General features: G+C 36.3%; 1 protein-coding gene and 1 pseudogene across 1 annotated transcript in view; both read left to right on the forward strand.

Annotated features, from left to right (window-relative positions):
* Positions 1–21,400, forward strand: part of MAOB (monoamine oxidase B) — a 130,262-nt gene that overhangs the window by 39,003 nt on the left and 69,859 nt on the right. The window contains exons 2-3 of the mRNA XM_077146643.1: positions 8,244–8,338; positions 17,765–17,902. Of these exons, the coding sequence (XP_077002758.1) occupies positions 8,244–8,338; positions 17,765–17,902 (233 nt within the window). The remainder of the gene's footprint in view (positions 1–8,243; positions 8,339–17,764; positions 17,903–21,400) is intronic.
* On the forward strand, positions 5,147–6,346 carry LOC143670693 (syntenin-1-like; annotated as a pseudogene).

The following is a 21,400-nucleotide window of genomic DNA, read 5'->3' on the forward strand; positions in this document are numbered from 1 at the left end:
AGGCATGGTACCTGTGTTCTCAAGAAAGAGAAATCAGTTCAGATTTAAGGGGAAGGAACTCTTTTGCCAAAGTCACTCTTTTTTTTTTTATTATGCTCAATCTTAATTAATTCACTCTTAATGTATAGTTCAGTGGAACCGTTTTAGAAATAAGTTTTCTGAGCTTCAAAGCCAAAACATAAAGTTATACAGGTGGTGCCCTGTACAAGGGTACCTGGCTGATGCAGTGAAGGGGAGTATACAATCCAGCCCACATTACTGGCCAAGCCATTTGCACTGATGTCTGATGTGGGCTGCATTCACCTGAAGGAAAACACATTCTTAATATTTCCCTGCCAGGAGAGTATGGAATCTATACCAAGAAGCTAAATGTGCGCTGATGGTGTGGCCCTGATGGTGGTAATTCTTGTGATATCAAAGGAAATGCTTTCAGTGTTTCACCATTTAGTATGATGAAGATTTCAGGACATGGTTGTTATATCCTGAGTCTGATTGCCCATATTTGAATACTGGCTCTGCCACTTGCTAGCTCTGTGACCATGGCCACTTTACTTCACTTTTTACATCAGCCCACCTCATAGAGTTGTTGGGTGGATAAATGAATTTTATGTGAAACAGTTAGACTAGAAGCTGGCATACAGTCAGTGCTCAAAAATGTTAGCTATTTTTAGTGATCGTTTACCTCTTCAGGTACTCCTTCCTATCCTGTGTTGAAAAGTTTAACAATTGACATGTGAATTCTACCTACAAATATAATTTTCCTTTAATTAATTTGAGTTCAAATTGTGTACAGTTTTCTTCTTACCCCAGATCTTTTTTGGTCTGTTTCTGTTAAATAACTAAAAAACATTCTTTTTAAGGACATCAAAGAATTCCAATTCTTTGATCAGAAGGTCACTTCATTGTTTCTAGAATTTTCACAGAAAAACACTGCTTTGTCTGAAATAATATAGGTGATGAGGAATATTTGCATATTCTTGGCTTTCATCCTTCTCTGGGGTAGGAGGTTGCCTATATCTTTTACCAGGGTTATGAAGTTAGACATGATGTGAGGTATAGTTAATTTCGTTGTCAATTTTGTTTAACATGAGTCTGGGTTCTGTGGAATTTTTTGTAACTTTAAATTGAGAAAAATTCCTTATGTAGCACTGAAGTACAGATGTTTCATAATGTTTTCACAACAATTAATTTGACATTTTAAAAATGTTTAAAAGTTTTGTTAAATATCAGATTCTAATATTAAGAACATGAAACAGATCGACAAAGGAAAGAATGAGGCAGGAGATTTTTCCTTCCTGCTATATCCTAATTCCTCTGGTTCTCTTAAGACACTTTGAAGAGGCCACCTTTGGTGTTACTTGCATCATGTGTTTTCCAGTCTCCTATGGTATTAAGTCTGGGGCCATTTTCTTTGGCACAAAACTGAAAACACAGAAGGCAAATATTGCTGCACACTACTGATTTAGGTATTTAAAATGATATGAGTGCTAATTATAATCAAGATAGTCATCACTTTAATGAAACCTATTCCAACTACTCTTTAAGAGAGTTTCAATATTTTTGTAATTTTATAGCATTCGTCTGCTATTGTTATGTATGCCATGGTATGATTACATCCAAGGGAGATGCCCTGAAGACAAAATAATATTCACCTGCACCATTTGGAGTAAAAAAAATAGATGAAATGACCTGCAAGACGTCCCTCAGGGACACACACCGGAAGTTTCTGAAAGTGCCAAATGATAATCAGTTGGTGAAATATTAATGGAACCTGCATGTGAAATTCACACTTAATTAGCTTTTTAAAAGTACAAAATGAACTTGCTTCTAAATTGTTTGCAGAAGTTAAATATATTTTTAAAAGAAAAACTGATATTTTATGATTCCTGTATTTAACATTAGAGCAGAATGTCATAGACACTGCACCAGTCAGTGTATAGAGTTATTGTATTTTGTTGTTTTCCTTTTTAGTCTAAGGGTGATGGCCAAGAGTTCAAGGTTTGGGTTGAACTCTGACCCTGCCACTCAATGATTATATAACCTATAGCAAATCACTGAACATCTTTAAAATGCCATGTCTTCATTTTCGAATGAGGATAATAATCCTTACCTCTCAGCATTGGGAGGATGAGACGAGCTATTGGGTGTAAAGTGCTTTACATGGACCAAAGTGAATGCTTAATGCTTAGTGAGAGTGGCTGTTATGCTTGTGAATATTTTCATGTTTTAACTGTTATTGCACTATGTCAAGAAACTATTGCATAGTCTTTAAACAGTGCTAATTGCATTGTCTAGTGTCTTAAGGGCAAATCTATTTTTGCTACTTTATGATTAAAAAAAAAGTCTTGCATTTTAACATTTCCAGACTTCCCAGGGCATGTAACATCTCTCATATTTTTGCTTTGATGGCAAAATGTGTTAAAATTCCAAACAACCAAAACAGAAATGAACTCTTGGCAAGCAACCCTCTTGTAAGCTGAGGAGGTCCTGCATAGTTAAATATTTGCTTATTCTTTGATCAGACCATTAGTCCTTTTCACTGGTCGTCACTGAGGAGCCCCTTGAGAGGTCCCTCTTCTTTACAATCTTAATCCCCTCTGGTGACCACCTTTGTCACTAGATGCCGATTTCTCAGTTTTTTTAGGTTTCCTAAAATTCCTTCCTCTTAAATTGCAATCACTTCCTTAAGTCACCAATATTTGGGCCAATTGCATTTTAAATCAAGTTTTATTAGTTCGTGTCCAATGAGCATTTTGAATATCACCACATGAACAGTGCTGGGTAGATTGCAAAAAATTTCCAACAAAACATCTTCCTACTGCCTTATTTATAGATATTTTTGTAATTTTCTATTTGTGACTTTTTTAAGGCACATGGTAATCGTAGAGAACTCTATTCAATGATTTGATAAGACCTCTCTTTGTTTTAATAACATAATTAGCATCAGATATTATTGGGTAGCTGCACTTAGATTACCTTTTGTGAAATATAAAATGCAAATGTATAAGAGTGATGTATTTCATTCTGAATCCTTTTGTTTACACCTCACCATACTCAGGTGGTTTATCTGAGCTCACTGATAACAGCTGTTACTGTGGCTGCATGTTATTTCATTTGCTGAACTGATGATGGATAAGATAAATGTCATTGAATTATCTGCTATTTTGAATTAAAAAAAATAAATAGAAGTGTTTTCTTTTTGTTTCCTTATGGATGTAAAATTGGGAAATAAGAGTTAAAAATTTCTGCCCAGTAACCCTAAATTAAAGTTGTTCAATATTCACGTATACTGTGTGGGGATTTTGGCCTTTGGGGACTATGTCCAGCCATTCTCCCAGCAAACTGGAAGCCTCAGCCTGCACCCAAGGATGGAGAATAGAAGACGGATGAACTCAAATAATGAAATGCCAGATCAGCTCTTTAGAAAATGGGCTCCTTCTTTTAAGATAACCAGTAGATGATCACTGAAGCCTCAGAGGTTTGTTATGACTTTTACCATGGGATTGTATTTTATGTTGTATGGATTCATATCACACCTCAAGGTACAAGAGTGTTCCAAAAACATGTCAATCCAAACAAAGTGAAAAAATATCTTTGGAAATGTAATTTTTCCCTGTAGCAAAAAAAAAAAAGGAAGAGGCAGTCAATGAAGAGAATGGATCCCATTTAAAGTAGTATAACAATAGTTACGAATAGTCACTAGAGCTAAACTGACTGGATTTGCCTACTGGCTTAGCCACCTACTCCTTATATAACCTTAAACCTATACTCCTTATATAGCAACCTTCCTCTTGCTTCAGTTTCCTCAGCCCTTAAAAGGGGACATCAACAGTATCTTATTTCATGGGGTTATTGTGAGAAGTCATGATACTTAGAATAGTGTCTCAAATGTAGTCAGCACTATATGAACATTAGTTATTTTTGTGGGAAACTTGTTTCTCTGCACTAGTAAGGTCTGGAAGTTCCAGAATCATTTATTTTTTATTTTTTAAATATTTTTATCAACACATCTTCACCCATATATCATCCATACATTATGTACACTCAGTAGCTCACAATATCATAGTTGTGTATTCATCACCATGATCATTTTTAGAACATTTGCATCAGAAATGATCAGAAATTGTTTTCCAGAAAAAGAAATAAAAAGAAAAAGCTCATATATCCCATACCCCTTACCCCTCCTTCATTGACCACCAGCATTTCAATCTACTTAAATTATTTTACCCCTTAGCCACCCCTATTATTTATTTATTTTTTGTCCATATTTTTTTACTCATCTGTCCATACCTTGGATAAAAGGAGCATCAGACACAAGGTTTTCACAATCCCACAGTCACAATGTAAGAGCTGTATTGTTATACAATCATCTTCAAAAATCAAGGCTACTGGGACACAGTTCAACAGTTTCTGGTACTTCCCTCAGCCTCTCCCATACACCATAAACTAAAAAAGGTTATGTATATAATGCATAAGAATAACCTCCAAGATAACCTCTCAACTCTGTTTGAAATCTTTCAGCCACTGAAATTTTATTTTGTCTCAGTTCTCTCTTCCCCTTTTTGGTCAAGAAGTCTTTCTCAGTCCCTTGATGATGGGTCCTGGCTCATTCTGGGAGTCATGTCCCACATTGCCAGGAAGATTTACACCCTTGGGTGTCATGTCCCATGTAGGAGGAAAGGTAGTGATTTCACCTGCTGAGCTGGCTTAGAGAGAGAGAGGTCACCTCTGAGCAACAAAAGAGGTTCTCTGGGGATGACTCTTAAGCATAATTTAAGTAGGCTTAGCCTATCCTTTGCAGGAATAAATTTCATAGATGTAAACCCCAAGATCAAGGGCTCTGCCTATTGTGATTTGATTGTCTCCACTGCTTGTGAGAGTTTCAGAAATTCTCCAAATGGTTAAGCTGAATATTTCCTGCTTTCTCCCAGTGCCCCAAGGGGATCTTGCAAATACTTCTTTATTCACTGCCCATATTACTCTGGGATATATCAGGGCACCAGAACCATTTTTTTTTGAAAGAAAAGATAAAAGCTCTTTTATTTACCTAAAAAGCACAGTAGCATTTTGGCATTTCTTTGATTTTATTTGATCTCATAAAGCAAGTGAGAAAGGTTATTGCAACTGAGCAAGCTCACTTCGTCATGGTAAGAACACCAGAGTTCTGTTGTATGAGCAAACTCATACTAAATTCTGTAATAGAGTTTTTTAAGATGCTTTATTTTGGGGCAGCACCATGATGCCGGCTGGCTCCCCAGGCGTGTTCTGCTTTCCTGCTTTCAGGTTTCCAAGTCTGTGCGGCGAGGGTAGTAGCCAGCTGTCATGCAGCCTAGAAAAAAAAAAAAAAGTAAAAATGTCTTTGTATCCATCTCTTGAAGACCTGCAAGTAGACAATGTAATTCAGGCTCAAGCTGCCTTTTCTGCAAACCCTGCCCACCCAGTAGTTTGGTCAGAAACTTCTGCTCCCTTTGCTCAAGATGGAAGTCTCTATATGAAACTGTATCCAGAGCTCTCTCAATACATTGGCCTGAGTCTAAATGAAGAAGAAATATGTGGAAATATGGCTATGGTTCCTGGAGAACAGTGCAGGAGTTGGTAGTAAAACCTTCCACTGTGAACTATGTGGTGGCTCCAATAACAGGTAATGATGTTAGAAGAGTAGAGATTAAGTAAGGGAATGGTGTTGGAATTCGAAGAGCAGAAATTAAGCAAGGGATTCGTGAAGTATTTTGTGTAAGGATCAAGATGGAAAAAATTGGCTTCAGACTTAAATCAGTAATTACTTGTGTACTTATCCAGCTAGTCCAAGCTAATTCTCCAGCATCTTGGGTTGGTCTGAGATTTGATGATCAAGTACTCCAGATTAACGGTGAGAACTGGGCAGGCTGGAGCTCTGATAAAACATGCGAAGTGCTCAAATAGGCTTTTGGAGAAAAGATTATTATGACTTTTTATGACAGGCCCTTTGAATGGACTATTACCATGCATAAGGATAGTAGCGGACATGTTGGCTTTATCTTCAAAAGTGGAAAATTACATCCATAGTGAAAGATAGCTCTGCACCCAGAAACAATCTTCTCACAGAACACAACATCTGTGAAATCAATGGACAGAATGTCACTGGATTGATAGGCTCTCAAATTGCAGATGTATTGTAAACATCTGGAACTATAACAATCCTGCCTACTTTTATCTTTGAACAATTATTAAATGGATGGCATCAAGCATTATCAAAAGCGTTATGGATCACAACATTCCTGAGGTTTAAAGGTCAATTTCATAATGGAAACTTAGCTGAACTACTCTACTGCAGTTTACTTCTTCAGCAACTTCTGTATTATGCACATGAAGCTTTCCTTGAGTCAAAGAGCATATGCTCCTTGGAGACTTTTCTTACTTACATATGACTTGGAACCTTACTGTAAGATCTAATATCTTGTCCAAATTCAAGATAATTGTAACTTTTTCCTGGTTATAAGATGTTAAACTTTCAAAAGATATACAGACTTTCAAAGTATAGTTTATCTACTGGAAACTTGATGCTTTCTACAAACCATTATGGTTAAGATGACTGATACAGGCTCTTAGGTTTGTGTTGGAGCCACTTTTATATAGTGAGTACTGATGCTATTTCTTTCTACGGTAAACTGCATTTTTAATATGTTGCCATATTACATTTAGAATGATTGCTTTTGATAGCTTTTTCCTAGTTCTCTTTATGTGTGTACGTGTGTGTGTGTAAGATGCCAATTAAGTAACACTGGTTTCATTCCATTTAGGCATTATACAGTGTGTGTAGATTGCAAAAAATTGTGATGATTATCATTATCTTCACTTAAAACTGTCACCTTAACCATGTTATTGAAGCATCTAGAATAAAAGCCAGAATATAATTAATTGCTGCCTTTATAAAATAAAAAATTTAGTTTTATACTAAACTGCAATGTACATTAACGACTTCATGGTACTTATTGGGCTATAACAGAGCTATTTATTTGTATTTGAGATTTTCTAGTCATTGCGTTTTGGCATTCTTAGTGCTAACATTATATAAAGTAGCTACTTTGGAACCGTTTTAGAACGTTGTCATTGTTCCATTTCCTGACTCCTCCCTGCAAACAAAATGGCAGTGACACCTTATCCTGATATTTTTGTTTTATCCTTATTCGGATTACATATGTATAAATAAAAGTTAAATTTCAGTTAAAAAAAATGAAGCAGTATTTTAAGAGCTCTGTATCCAGGCTGTATTTGTACTAAAATCTATATACATGACCTATTATATTCGTCAAAATTCGTTGTACACTGTGCCAAAATGGGTAAAATTTATTGTATATAAATTTACCTCAAGAAAGCTGATTTTTAAAAACCTGTTTCAAGATGAGGAGAATGAAGTAGGCATGCAATAAGTATTTTTGTCTATATTAGTAATTCAATAAAAGAATGAAAGAATGGAGTTATTTCATTTTCAGCAATGGATAACATCAGGGTCAAATTGTATGTTCTTGGCTTTGGAACTTTACATCAACTTCCATAAGTCTAATTTTAAGGCCCTGTCTCACTCCATTTACTGGTTCTCTAAATTCACCTTGAGAATGAAGTCAGTAGCTAGCCTTGATCCTGTGTCCACTGGGGTTCATAAGTTTCTCTTGAATGTGGCCATGAGTTTTCATTTATATTGTCAGACATATAATCATATAATTTAGTGCTTAAAGATAGGCATTTTTATATAGCGACCAAGGATCTCTTAAAGGTGTGACACAGAATGAGCAGCGGTGGTTCAGTGGCAGAGTTCTCACCTGCCATGCCGGAGACCCGGGTTTGTTTCCCTTTGTCTGCCCATGTTGGGAAAAAAAAAGTTTGACACATTTACTAGAAATGAAAACTCTTTTGTTCTTTCTAGAAATGTCATTTGGCTTCCCAGACTTGGAATCTAGACTTCTGTTGAGAAACCTTATCCCCCTGGAGTTTGGCAGATTGAATATAATGGTAGATCACGTATGAGCCAACATGAACTTTGTTCATTGGCTGTTAGCAAGAGGAGCTTTCTGAGTTAACTGTAAAGTTTTGATTCTGATGACTTGATGGATTATTGTCTTCAGAATTTGAAGTTTGGGAGACTGAATTTAACAGTAAGTTGCATATGAGCCAATGTGGATTTTTATTGTTGGCTGTTAGCATGAGAACCTTTCTGATTGTCTGTAAAGTACTGGACTCTGATGACTTATTGCATTTTCTCCCAGGTATGGCAGCAGCCAAACTTCTCCATGATTCTGGCCTGAATGTGGTTGTTCTGGAAGCCCGGGACCGCGTGGGAGGCAGGACTTACACAATTAGGGTAAGGCATTAAAGATGGGACAGAGGAAAGTAGGACTGAAGTGGATTTTTTTGTTTCTTTGTTGTTGTTACTTTCTGAAAGTCTTGAATTAAATTTTAGTCTTTTGGAGAAGGCGACTTTATTCTGAAACATATTCCATAGCTATTCTTTCAGTTTGCTCCTTTCTAAACTTCTTGCCTCATGACATGATACATGGCACCACAGAGTTAAGATTTAAGATTGGGAAGAAATGAGGAAAGAAATGGGGAGCTGTGTGTGTATGTGTAAGTAGGAAGGAAAATATCAAAATTTTTTGTACTTTTCAACCCCAATTTCAAAGCCTCCCTAATTCCAATCATAGTAACTAAACAATCATCTCTGTAATTTTCCTTCAACTTATTTTCATGCATTTTACATATTTATTTTTTATTAGAATAGTTGTGAGTTGACAGAACAATCATGCATAGAATGCAGGATTCCCATATGCTCTCTTATTATTAACACCCTGAATTGGTATGGTACATTTGTTACAATTGATGAAAATGTTTTTACAATTTTACTATTACCTATGACCCATGGTTTATTTTAGAGTCATTGTTTGTGTTGTGCACTTGATTGATTTGTTTTTAAAACTCTTTTAGAACCATATATACAACCTGACATTTTCCCTTTTTGCCATCCATTTTAATGAATTTTTATTACTTTATAAATGCCCTTATTTTAGTTGCTAGCTAATTGTTTCAATTCTCATATTATTGCCTAAAATTAATAATTTTCTATTGAAAATAGAGCCAAGTATACCAGGTTTCTTTGCAAGGAAATCCCATATTTGCATACATTCAAGATTTGAATAATAGAACTAGACGTTACCAATGTGGTTTCATTTAGAGAGAGATGAGAAATATAAAGTCTCAACTTAAAGCTTGCCTTTGGAAGGATTCGCCAATAAAACAAGTGTAGCACATCATATCTGTTCTTAACTTTTATTTCCTTCACAGTTGAATTCTTTCTCAATTCAATGGCTCTTGAGTATCTAGTATGTGTCAGGCACAGTGATAGCCAAAGCATGGCCCCTATCCCAAGTTGTTCAGAGTCTCCTGGGAGATACTGGCTGCAATAACAACTCATAGAGAGAAGTTCCACAGTGGAGGTGGGAACTGGGCTGGGGTGGTCCCATGGTAGACCTAGGAGGGAACTTTCTACTTGAAGCACTTATTTGTTATTGACCCAGACATAAACCCTAAGCCCTAATTATCTGTGATTCCATACAGTTTTCCAAATTTTTCCTAGCCCTTCTCATCTCTGGGCCAATGATTAGGTCATCAACTATCTCTAAAATATCTCCGTTTACCATTGTCACATGGCAAAACCTTGTCTGTATTCCAAAGTCTAGTTCACGTATCTCCAGGATATAATCTCTTTCTATTCTAGTCAGAAGCTACTTAGCTTTCTTCTGTGTTAATACCACTTACTAGTTACACACATGGGACAATTATTGCATGCTGCCACCTTAGCTCTTACCTGTGTACATCTTCTCTCCTCTGGGTCTTGGAATCTCCACTTGCCCCACAATAAGTGGCAAATAATGGTGCCCTGTACAAAAAAGAGGCTGATTTAATATTACTAGGTATTGAATTTTCAAAAACACCCTTCTTGTATTTATTCAACAAAATGTATTAAGTAATTACTATAGGTATTTGGAATAAAGCAGTAATAAAACAAAGATCCCTGTCTTTGTGAAACATGTTCTTTTTATCGGGGGGTGGGAGGTAGGTGAGGAGCTAGATAATAAACAAACAAACAAACAAAAATAAGAAAAGGAGGACCTTCTCTGGTATCTCTGACTAATAGATACCCAATTCTGCTTGGGCACACTTAGAGACTGGGAGCTTTACTATTCACTTCTTGTTCAATGGTTGCTCTTTAGTCATTGGAAGTGCAGCTGATTCAAAACCATATAAAAATGCAATTAAATATAAGAGCAATTTCTTCCATGAGGATGGATGAATAAAATAGCTTGAGATTAGCCCTGCTGCATGGAAAAATTAGAGAAGGGACAGGAGGCGACTGAGGCAGTGATTCAGGAGTGTAGCTGACCTGGGAGAGCTTTCTGCTCCACATAGGGCCATCCTAGTTGCAAATGCCAGGGAATTGAGAAGCAGAAAGCTGGAGCCTGGTGCGGACGCGCAGAGCCCATGGAAGTGCACAGATGGAAGCCAGGGACTAGGAAGTAAGCAAGGCCACATTCCTTGGGTGCACTACCCTCACCAGCTCAGCCCTGTGACCGGCAACTCACCCCACACCCCACACACCTGAACCCTGTCACCCACTCCCATTTCCCATGCTCCAGGGACCCCCAACTCACCAGCCCCCAGTGCATTACCTGCCTCACACCCTCACCACAAGTGCAGCCCAACCCACATCTCCTGCACCTCCCCCTTTCTGTTCCCTGCAGGCTGTTGCCACTGCATAAAGGCTATGGGCACTAACCTCCATACCCAGGCTATCCCTGCCCTGAACCCATAGTGTTGCAAACCCTAACCACCCCCCACCCCGAGCTCTGCACATCAGTTTGCAGCACTCCTAGGCCCACACATGCACACGGGCTCCCAATCATGTCATTCAGCTCTGGGAGCCAAATTTTACAGCAGTCCTAGAAGCTCACGGCCCTTAGCCACATTTCCCAGCTCTTAGAAAGTACTGACCTGCGCAGCCAGGTCACATCTGCCCCCAGTCCATGCATAACACCAACATGCTGCCACAGCTCTATGCATGCACACATATGCATGCCGTGCCTTAGACCAGTGCACACCAGGGTTACACTGCACAGCTATATCCTCCCTGACCACTGGGCACCCATGTTCAGAAGCATCAGCATAACATCCCCAACAAGTGCTTATACCTGCCCTGAAACTATTCACCGCACTGAGTGCCCCAACCTGTACCCTGCTCCCTGCTGTACAACCATCCCGCAAACACAAGGCCTTAGACTACTGAAAGGAATCAACTCCCAAAGTAAATCAATCAAGATATTTACATGCGATGAAGACAGCAGAAGATCACTAAGCATATCACAATGCAGACAGATATAGCCCCACCTAATGACCAAATTAAAACACCAGAGGAGACACATACATTGGAACAACTAATCAAAGATGTTCATACAACTCTACTTAATAAAATAAGTGGGATACCAAATGACATAAAGAAGATCTAGAAGACAGTAGAAGAGCATAAAGAGGAATTTGAAAGAATAAATAGAAAATAACAGATATCACAGAGATTAAAGACTCTGTTGACCAAACAAAAAACATACTAGAGGCACACAACACCAGATTTGAAGAGACAGAAGAAAGAATAAGTGATACAGAGGTCAGGATAATTGACTGTGAAGACTCAAAACAGCAAATGGCAAAAAAGATGGAAAAATTTGAATTAGATCTCAGGGAAATGATAGACAAAACAAAGCACATGTATATAAGAATCATTGGTTTCCCAGAAGGAGAAGAGAGGAGTAAAGGGCTAGGAAGAGTAGTTAAGGATATAATGGGGGAAAACTTCGCAACCCTCATAAAAGACATAAATATACAAGTCAAAGAAGCCCAATGAACTCCAAACAGAATAAATCCAAATAGGCCTTCCCCAAGACACATACTAATCAGTCTGTCAAATGTTGAAGAGAAGCAGAAAATCCTGAAAGCAGCAAGAGAAAAACAATCTACTACATACAAGGAAAGCCAAATAAGACTGAGTTCAGACTACTCAACTAGCACCCTGGAGGTGAGAAGACAGTAGTATGATATATTCAAGATACTGAAAGAAAAAAACTTCCAGCCAGGAATTCTGTATCCAGCCAAAGTGTCCTTCAAAACTGAGGGACAGATTAAAATTTTCACAGACAAAGAAATCCTGAAAGAATTTGTCAATAAGATACTGGCCCTACAAGAAATACTAAAGAGAGTTCTTCCAGTTGAGAAAAAAAGACAGGAGAGAGAAGACTAGAGGAGGGCACAGAATTGAAGAGTACCACTAAGGGTAATTTAAAGAATACAAAGAGAAAGAGGGAAAAGAGTATATAGATCTGACATATAAAATAAAACAGATAAGATGGTGGATTCAAGAAATGCCTTCTCAGTAATAACTTTGTTAATGGACTAAACTTACCAATTAAAAGATACAGATTGGCAGAATGGATTAAGAAACATAATCCAGCTATATGCTTCTTATAGGAGACTCATCTTAGACACAAAGATATGAATAGATTGAAAGTGAAAGGATGGAAAAAGATTTTCCATGCAAGTTGTAACCAAAAGAAAGCAAGAGTAGCTATAATAATATCAGAAAAAATAGACTTTAAATGTAAAGACATCATAAGAGACAAAGAAGGGTACTATGTACTAATTAAAGTATAAATTCACCAAGGAGATATAACAATCATAAATGTTTATGCTCTCAATCAAGGAGCTCCAAAGTACATGACCAGACATTGGCAAAACTGAAGGGAGCCATAGATGTTTCAACAATAATAGTAGCAGACTTCAATACATCACTCCCTTCTATAGATACAACAACTAGACAGAAGATCAACCAGGAAATAGAGAAGTTAAAGAACTTGATAAATAAATTAGACCCTACAGACATATATAGATCATTGCACCCCAAAACACAAGGGTATGCATTCTTCTCTACTGCTCATGGAACAGTCTCCAGAATAGATCTTATGCTGGGTTACAAAACAGGTCGTTATAAATTTAAAAACATTGAAATTATTCAAAGCACTTTCTCTGATCACAATTGGGTGAAGGTGGATTTCAATAACCACCAAAGGACGAAAACATTCACAAATATATGGAGATTAAATAGCACATTTTTAAACAACCAGTGGGTCAAAGAAGAAATTGGTAGAGAAATCAGTAGCTATCTGGAGATGAATGAAAATGAGAATACAACTTATCAGAACTTATGGGATGTGGCAAAGGCTGTACTGAGAGGGAAATATATTGCCCTAAATGCCTATATTAAAAAACAGGGAAGAGAAAAAATTGAGGACTTAACAGCACACCTGGAGGACCTTGAGAAAGAAGAGCAACCTAGCCCCAAAGCAAATAGAAGAAGAGAAATAATAAAGATTAAAGCAAAGATAAATGAGTGGGAGAATAAAAGAACAATAGAAAGAATCAATATAACAAAAAATTGGTTCTTTGAGAAAATCAATAAAATTGATGGGCCACAAGCAAGACTGACAAAGAAAAAGGAGAAAGAATGCAAATAAACAAAATCAGAAATGAGAAGGGGTGTGTTACCACAGACCCTGAAGAAATGAAAGAAATCATAATAGGATCCTATGAACAACTATATGCCAACAAACTAGACAACTTGGATGAAATGGACAAATTCCTGGAGACACACAAATAAGCTATACTGACTCAATAAGAAATAGAAGTTCTCAACAAACGAATCGCAAGTAAAGAGATTCAATCAGTCATTAAAAATCTTCCTACAAATAAAAGCCCAGGGCCAGATGGCTTCAGAGGGGAATTTTATCAAACATTCCATAAAGAACTAACACCAATCCTGCTCAAGCTTTCAAAAAAATTGAGGAAAAAGAAACTCTACCTAACTCATTTTATGATGCTAATATCATTACAATACCAAAACCTGGGAAAGAGGCTATAAGAAAGGAAAACTGCAGGCCAATCTCCCTGATGAACACAGATGCAAAAATTCTCAATAAAATATTAGTAAATTGAATCCAACAGCACATTAAAAGAATTATGCACAATGACCAAGTGGGGTTTACACCAGGAATACAAGGATGATTCAACACAAGAAAATCAATTAATGTAATGCATCATATAAACAAATCGAAAGGGAAAAATCATATGATATCGAATGATGCTGAAAAAGCATTCGACAAAATCCAGCACCCTTTTCTGAGAAAAACATTCCAAAAGATAGGAATCAAAGGTAACTGCCACAATATGATAAAGGGAATATATGAAAAACTGAGAGCCAGCATCATATTCAATGGAGAGAGACTGAAAGCTTCCCCCCTAATATCAGGAACAAGACAAGGATGCCCACTGTCACCACTATTATTCAACATTGTGCTAGAAGTTCTAGCTAGAGCAATCAGGCAGGACAAAGAAATAAAAGGCATCCAAATTGGAAAGGAAGAAGTAAAATTCTCATTATTTGCAGATGATATGATACTATACTTGGAAGATCCTGAGGAATCTACAGCAAAGTTACTTGAGCTAATAAATAAATTCAGCAAGGTGGTGGGGTATAAAATTAATGTGCAAAAATCAGTAACATTTCTATACACATGCAATGACCTAGCTGAGGAGTTGGTTAAGGAAAAAAATTCTATTCAAAATAACAACTAAAAGAATCAAATACTTAGAAATGAACTTAACTAGGGATATAAAGGACTTGTACGCAGAAAACTACATAACGTTGCTAAAAGAAATCAAAGGAGATCTAAATAGGTGGAAAGGCATTCCCTGCTCATGGATAGGAAGGCTAAACATAGTAAAATATCAATTCTCCCCAAATTGATCTACAGATTCAATACCATACTAATAAAAATTCCAACAACCTACTTTAGAGACTTGGTAAAGCTAACTACCAAATTCATCTGGAAGGGAAAGAGACCCCAAATAGCTAAAAGCATCCTAATAAACAAGAATGAAGTGGGAGGATTAACACTCCCTGACTTTAAAACCTATTATAAAGCCACAGTGGTCAAAACAGCATGGTACTGGTACAAAAATAGAAGCATTGACCAATGGAATTGAATTGAGAGTGCAGAAAATAGACCACCAAATCTATGGTCAACTGATTTTTGACAAGGCCCCCAAATCCTCTGAACTGGGACAAAATAGTCTTTCAATAATTAGGCATAGAGGAACTGGATATCAATAGCCAAAATATGACAGAGCACCCCTATCTTACACCCTACACAAAAATTAACTGAAAGTGGATCAAACACCTAAATACAAGGACCAACACCATAAAGCTTCTAGAAGAAAATGTAGGGAAACTTCTTCAAGACCTAGTAATATGAGGTAGCTTCCTGAACTTTACACCCAGAGTACAAACAACAAAAGAAAAAATAGATAAATGTGAACTCCTGAAAATCAAATGCTTCTGCACCTCAAAAGTCTTTGTCAAAAAAGATGAAGAGGCAGCCAACTTAATGGGAGAAAATATTTGTAAATCACATATCAGACAAAGGTTTGATTTCCTGTATATAAAAAGAAATCATACAACTCAACAACAAAAGAGCAAACAACCCAATTATAGAATGGGCTAAAGATATCAATAGGCATTTTTCTCAAAAGCACATGAAAAAATGCTAATTTTCATTGGCTATAAGTGAAATGCAGATCAAAACTATAACGAGATACCACCTCACACCTGTAAGAATGGCTGATATTAAACAAACAGGAAACTATAAATGTTGGAGAGAATATGGAGAAACTGGGACACTTCTGAGCTGCTGGTGGGAATGGATAATGGTGCAGCCACTATGGAAGACTGGTGGTTCCTTAGGAAAGTAAACATCGAGTTGCCCTATGACCCAGTAATAGCACTACTTGGTATATACCCAGAAGAGTTGAAAGCAACGACACAAACAGACATTTGCACACCAGTGTTCATAAGCAGCATTATTCACAATTGCCAAAAGATGGAAACAAACCAAATGCCCATCAACAAACGAGAGGATCAACAAAATGTGGTATATACATACATTGGAATATTATGCAGCAGTAAGACAAAATGACGTTCTGAAGCACATGACAAAGTGGATGAGCCTTGAGGACATAATGCTGAGTTAAATAAGCCAGACACAAAGGGATAGATACTGTATGATTCTACTTTTATGACCAGCAAGAGGCTGTAATACAGAATATAGTGGACTTAGAGATCCATAGGAGCTAGAGATGGGTGAACCATTAGCTAATGAGGTTGAACTCCAATGTAAGGGAATGGATAGGAGTTAAGGTAGTTCTCTATTGGGTCTATAAATAATATTACCATATTGAAGATGCATTGAAATGGGTTTTATAGACCTATGTGTCCCACTGATTAACATTAGAAATATGAATTAGTTCTCGCAAGAATTACTTCAAAGATAAATTCTTGTACAAAGAATGTTTAAGTCCAGGGTATAGGGGAAAAACTGCTATTGCATTCTATGAGCTATGTTCAAAAGGAAACCATCAGCACTACCACAGCAGCAGCAGAGGTAAATAATGGGGTCAGGGACAAGAGTTAAGAGGAGGTTTAGATTTCCTATTTGGCAAGGGTGTGTTTGTTGGTTTTCTTTCTCTTGGGAACAATGAAATTATCTAAAATTGAGAATGTCATGGACTGTGAACTTTGGGCCCTATACATGATGCCTGATGAATGCACCAATGGAGAAGTAGATTGGCAAACGATGTTGTATACTTATGAATGGAGGTTGTGCTGCTACAAAAAGGACCATGGAGATGTGACCCACCCAATTGTGTGTGGTAACCTTTTCTTAGGTGGTTTCCATGGAGATGTGTCTCCACCCATTCAAGGTGGGGTCATTTATTGGAGCCCCTTAAGAAGCTAGAGAGCCACCAGAACCAACAGAGCCAACAGAATGGACAAAGCCCCAGGGAAGCCATGGAAGAAGCCTAGCGAGAAAGCTAGCAGATGTTGTCATGTGCTTTTCCAACTGAAAGAGCAACCCTGAATGCCATTGACCTTCTTGTACCCTGGATGCCTTAGCTTGGACGTTTTATAGCCTTGCCTTAATTTGGACATTTTCATGGCCTTAGAACTGTAATCTTGCACCTTAATAAATTCTCCTTTTTTAAAAGGCAAAAAAAGTGTGTGTGTGTGTATATATATATATATATATATATATATATATATATATACGCACATATATATATACACACACATATATGTATATGTATATATATGAACAATTTCAAAGATCTAAATTATGACCAAATATGCCCTAATACTGTCAAATATCTGGATTAACAAACCATTTAAGAAGTAATAATTTCCTTTTTTTACTTTTCCTCTAGCATTAGGTGACTCAAAATTAGCTTGAGATATTAAGTAAAGAGAAATTCATCAACATTTCATAGCTTACAATTTCAAGACAATAAAAGTCAAACCACTTTATAATATATTGTGAATGATGAAGTTCAGAAGTCTCTTGCCTTTTCAAAATTCAATAAATTTTGTTTTAACTTAGACATTGGTTTAATAACTTTTAAGTCATATAGATGAAGTAGATTTGAGAACAGATTCCAATTCTTCATGGATAAACCTCAAGGAATATCTATAACCTGTGAAATGCCAATGTATACATTTGCTTATTTCAGGACTGTTTTTTTATCTTAGAAATAATACTTTCATAAATATTTATTTTTCTTTTTTTTCATGGGAAAACAGAACCAAAAGGTTAAATATGTGGACCTTGGAGGATCCTATGTTGGGCCAACCCAGAATCGTATCTTAAGATTAGCCAAGGAGCTAGGATTGGAGACCTACAAAGTGAATGAAGTAGAGCATCTGATCCACCATGTAAAGGTAAGCCTAGACCAGCCTTTGAAGGATTTGAAGGTGTCTCTATGGGTATTTCCATAAGTAAGTGCCAGATGATTTAGAGAATTTTCTGCATTTCTGGATGATACTCTATTTCAGCCATTCTGAGAATTGTATTCACTGTTATGAAAGGGGAATTAAGTGGGAGGTGCTATTGAGGAAGGATTTTGACAAATTGATATTGTTCATTTGGTAAAAATTTTAACAAAGCCAGTAAATAAAAAAACAATTGTGATTGATTTATAAATATTCCATGCAAATTATGGGCTGTTTCATGTTATACAAAAATCTGTGTAGAGTTTTATAAATGTTGTCCTAGACTTTACATTTTAAAGAATTTTATTTTTAATATGCCTAATGGAATATATTGAAATTGTATCATTGTGTCCCGCATATCAGCTAAAGTTACTCCTTGATATTTCATAAAAAGTTGCTCAAGTTCTATATCTCCTCTTTTGCGAAATTACTGTGAATTTAATTCAATTTCTGTGAATGTGGAGATTCAAGATTTCTGCGAATTCACTGGCTCTCACATTCCCATGATCATTTGTGATTTGTGGTTTCCTGCTTCCACTGATACCCATCTCATGTCTTGTAATTCTTCCCTCTTCTATATACCAACCAATATTAAATATTAGCCTCTTTGTCTTGATTTTCTATAAATCACCCAAAACACTCGTGTCCAGAATACTTCACTAAAATTTTGAGCAATTTGAATTGCAGAAGCGCAAACAATTTATAATTGGTTATTGGATGTTTTAATTCTAATACTCTTCAGACCTGTAAACTCCTGAGATTTAGCATGGTGATACTGTGATTTGTTGAAAATCAATCAGCAATGCTTAGTAAATATTCTCTGTTGTTTCTTTACTTTCAAATGTAGGTCACGTTGACTAATTTCTTATGATTTCCTTGTTCTACCCTTAAGACTTGCACAGACTGATTTCCCAGAAACCTGGGATGTCTTTTAGGTTTCTCCAACAAAGCAGGTGACCAGAGATTATATTCACTTTTCTGTCTTTGTGTTTGCTGGGTTCCTCTTCAATTCAGAGCTCAGTCCAGGATGCCTTATTTTGCATGATAATCTTATGGCTGACATCAAGTTGCTTGTTGGAAAGAGATTGCTTACTGTCATCAATTGCAGAAACAATGTTACACTTAAATAATTTTTCATAGTGCTTGCCAAATGCACTTTCTTAGATTATTTCAAATAACCTATGTGCAGCTAAGAAAATATGTTATAAAGCAGTATCCCTGACTTGATACAAGGTAAAATACATATTATGTTCCAGATGCTGTTTATAAAATTTAAAATGAAGATAAAGGCCATTGCTTTTTAGTTATTGCAAAAGTAATGCATGCTTATTATTTAAAACTTAGAAAATAGAGGTAAAGAATGACAATTTTAAAACTGCCTCATAATCTTACCTAGAGAAAATCACTCTTTAATATTCTCTTTATTCATAGATTTTCATATTCCTGTATTGTTGTTTTCTGACCTCTGGTGGAGGAAATGAGAAATATCCGTGCACTTAAAAATATTTATACATATACATATGTGTTTATGTTATGTATACTAATTTACCAGTATTCTTTAACAAGGGTTCTTGACAAAGGTGTTAGTTTGATCTTGTAATAATCTCCAGCGAATAGAGCTACGTGATAATAAATAATGATGAAGACCACACAGTTATGAAGTCCTTCCAAAACTGAATACTTGATTTCTACCAACACTACTACCATCTCTTTAGTCACATGTCTTTTTTTTCATTTTTAATCTGTAAAAAAGCATATTATGTGGATATATCTATTTCTGAAATTATTGACGAAGACTCTTACTACATGCTTGAAAATGTAGTTCAGAAGTTTCTCTCCCTTTTTGAAGTAATCACTGTTCTGTGGATTACATATTTTATTACCTCTGTTACCTGAAATATGCTACTTTCCATATTGTCATATCTGACTAATCAAATCAGCTTGTTGAAGGGATCCGCCCTTTTTTTATTTCTTACATGGCTGTTTAATATAAGATAAAGTTTATGTGCATCCTTAATAACATTAAGCTAAGGAATTTGAACATATTGGTTGGAGTTAAAACTGATGAAATGGAGCTACCCAGAAAAGGAGAAGGTTGTAGTAGCTCATGATGAACAAACTACCCAAGAAAGAATGTCTTTCCTCAAGGGAGGGTGGCTGTCAGTATCACCAGTGTTTTGGTAGCTGTAGAAGAAATGCTGTGCTGATAGATGGGGTGTATTCATACTGTTTTCATAATAGGCATCCATAATCGCAGGTTTGCTGGCATGAACAGACCCGTATTATGCTTGGCTCATATCTTTTGGAAAGGTTTATATCTACTGAGTGGCATTCATTTTTAGCGTTACTGTAGTGCTCTGACTCCTATTCTTAAAATATGGTTTTTCAAAGCTTTGGTGGTGAATAAAAGATGTGACACTAAGCCATATTGGGATTTAATTATCAATGATCTCTTCATCTCAAATATATGTAATTTAGGTGTCTTCCTCACTCCTGAAGTCAGCGATGCACTTGTAAATGTGCAATAATTATTGTTAAGGATCTACTGAGTTTTCATCCTTTATTAGAGAAGTTGTGGGTTTACAGAACACATTTAGTTTATCCATTCATCAGCTGAAGGACCGCTTGGGCTACCTCTATATTCGGCAATTGTGAATAATGTAGCTATACATATTGGTGTGAAAATACCTGTTTTCAATCCTTTGGAGTTTTTATCTAGAGGTAGGATTGCCAGGTATTTGGTAATTCTATACTTAACTTTCTGAGGAACCAACAAAATGTCTTCTACAGTGAATGCACCATTTTAGATTGCAACAAGCAATGAAGGAGTACTTCTGTTTCTCTGTATCCTGTCCAACATGCAATTTTCTGTTTTTGTGATAGCAGCCATTCTAATGGATGTGAAGTGATACTTCATTATGATTCTGATTTGCATTTACCTGACTGTGAGCATCTTTTCACGTGCTTTCTGGCCATTGATATATCTTCTATGACATGTCTATTCATCTCGTAGAATTTATTTGTGAGTTGTTTGCCTTTTTGTTAAAAGTTGGAGGATTTCTTTATATAGTCTGGATATCAATCCTTTATCAGATACGTGATTCCCAAATATTTTCTCACATTTTGTAGGTTGTTATTTTATTTTCATGATATAGTCCTTTGGGGTGGAAAAGTTTTTCATTTTGATGAAGTCTCATTTATTTTTTTCTTTTGGTATAAAGTTTAAGAAACCATTGCCCTAACACAAGATCCAGTAGATGCTTCCTTAAGTTTTCCTCTAGGGGTTTTATAGTTATGGCTCTTATATTTAGGTCTTTGGTCCATTTTGTGTTAATTTTTTATATAAGGTGTGATGTAGGGATCCTGCTTTTTTTTTTTTTTGCAAATGGAGAACCAGTTTTTCCAGGACCATTTGTTGAAGAGGCTATTCTTTCCCAATTGTGTTGT

Source organism: Tamandua tetradactyla, chromosome X, assembly GCF_023851605.1.
Source record: "Tamandua tetradactyla isolate mTamTet1 chromosome X, mTamTet1.pri, whole genome shotgun sequence".
Lineage (NCBI taxonomy): Eukaryota > Metazoa > Chordata > Mammalia > Pilosa > Myrmecophagidae > Tamandua > Tamandua tetradactyla.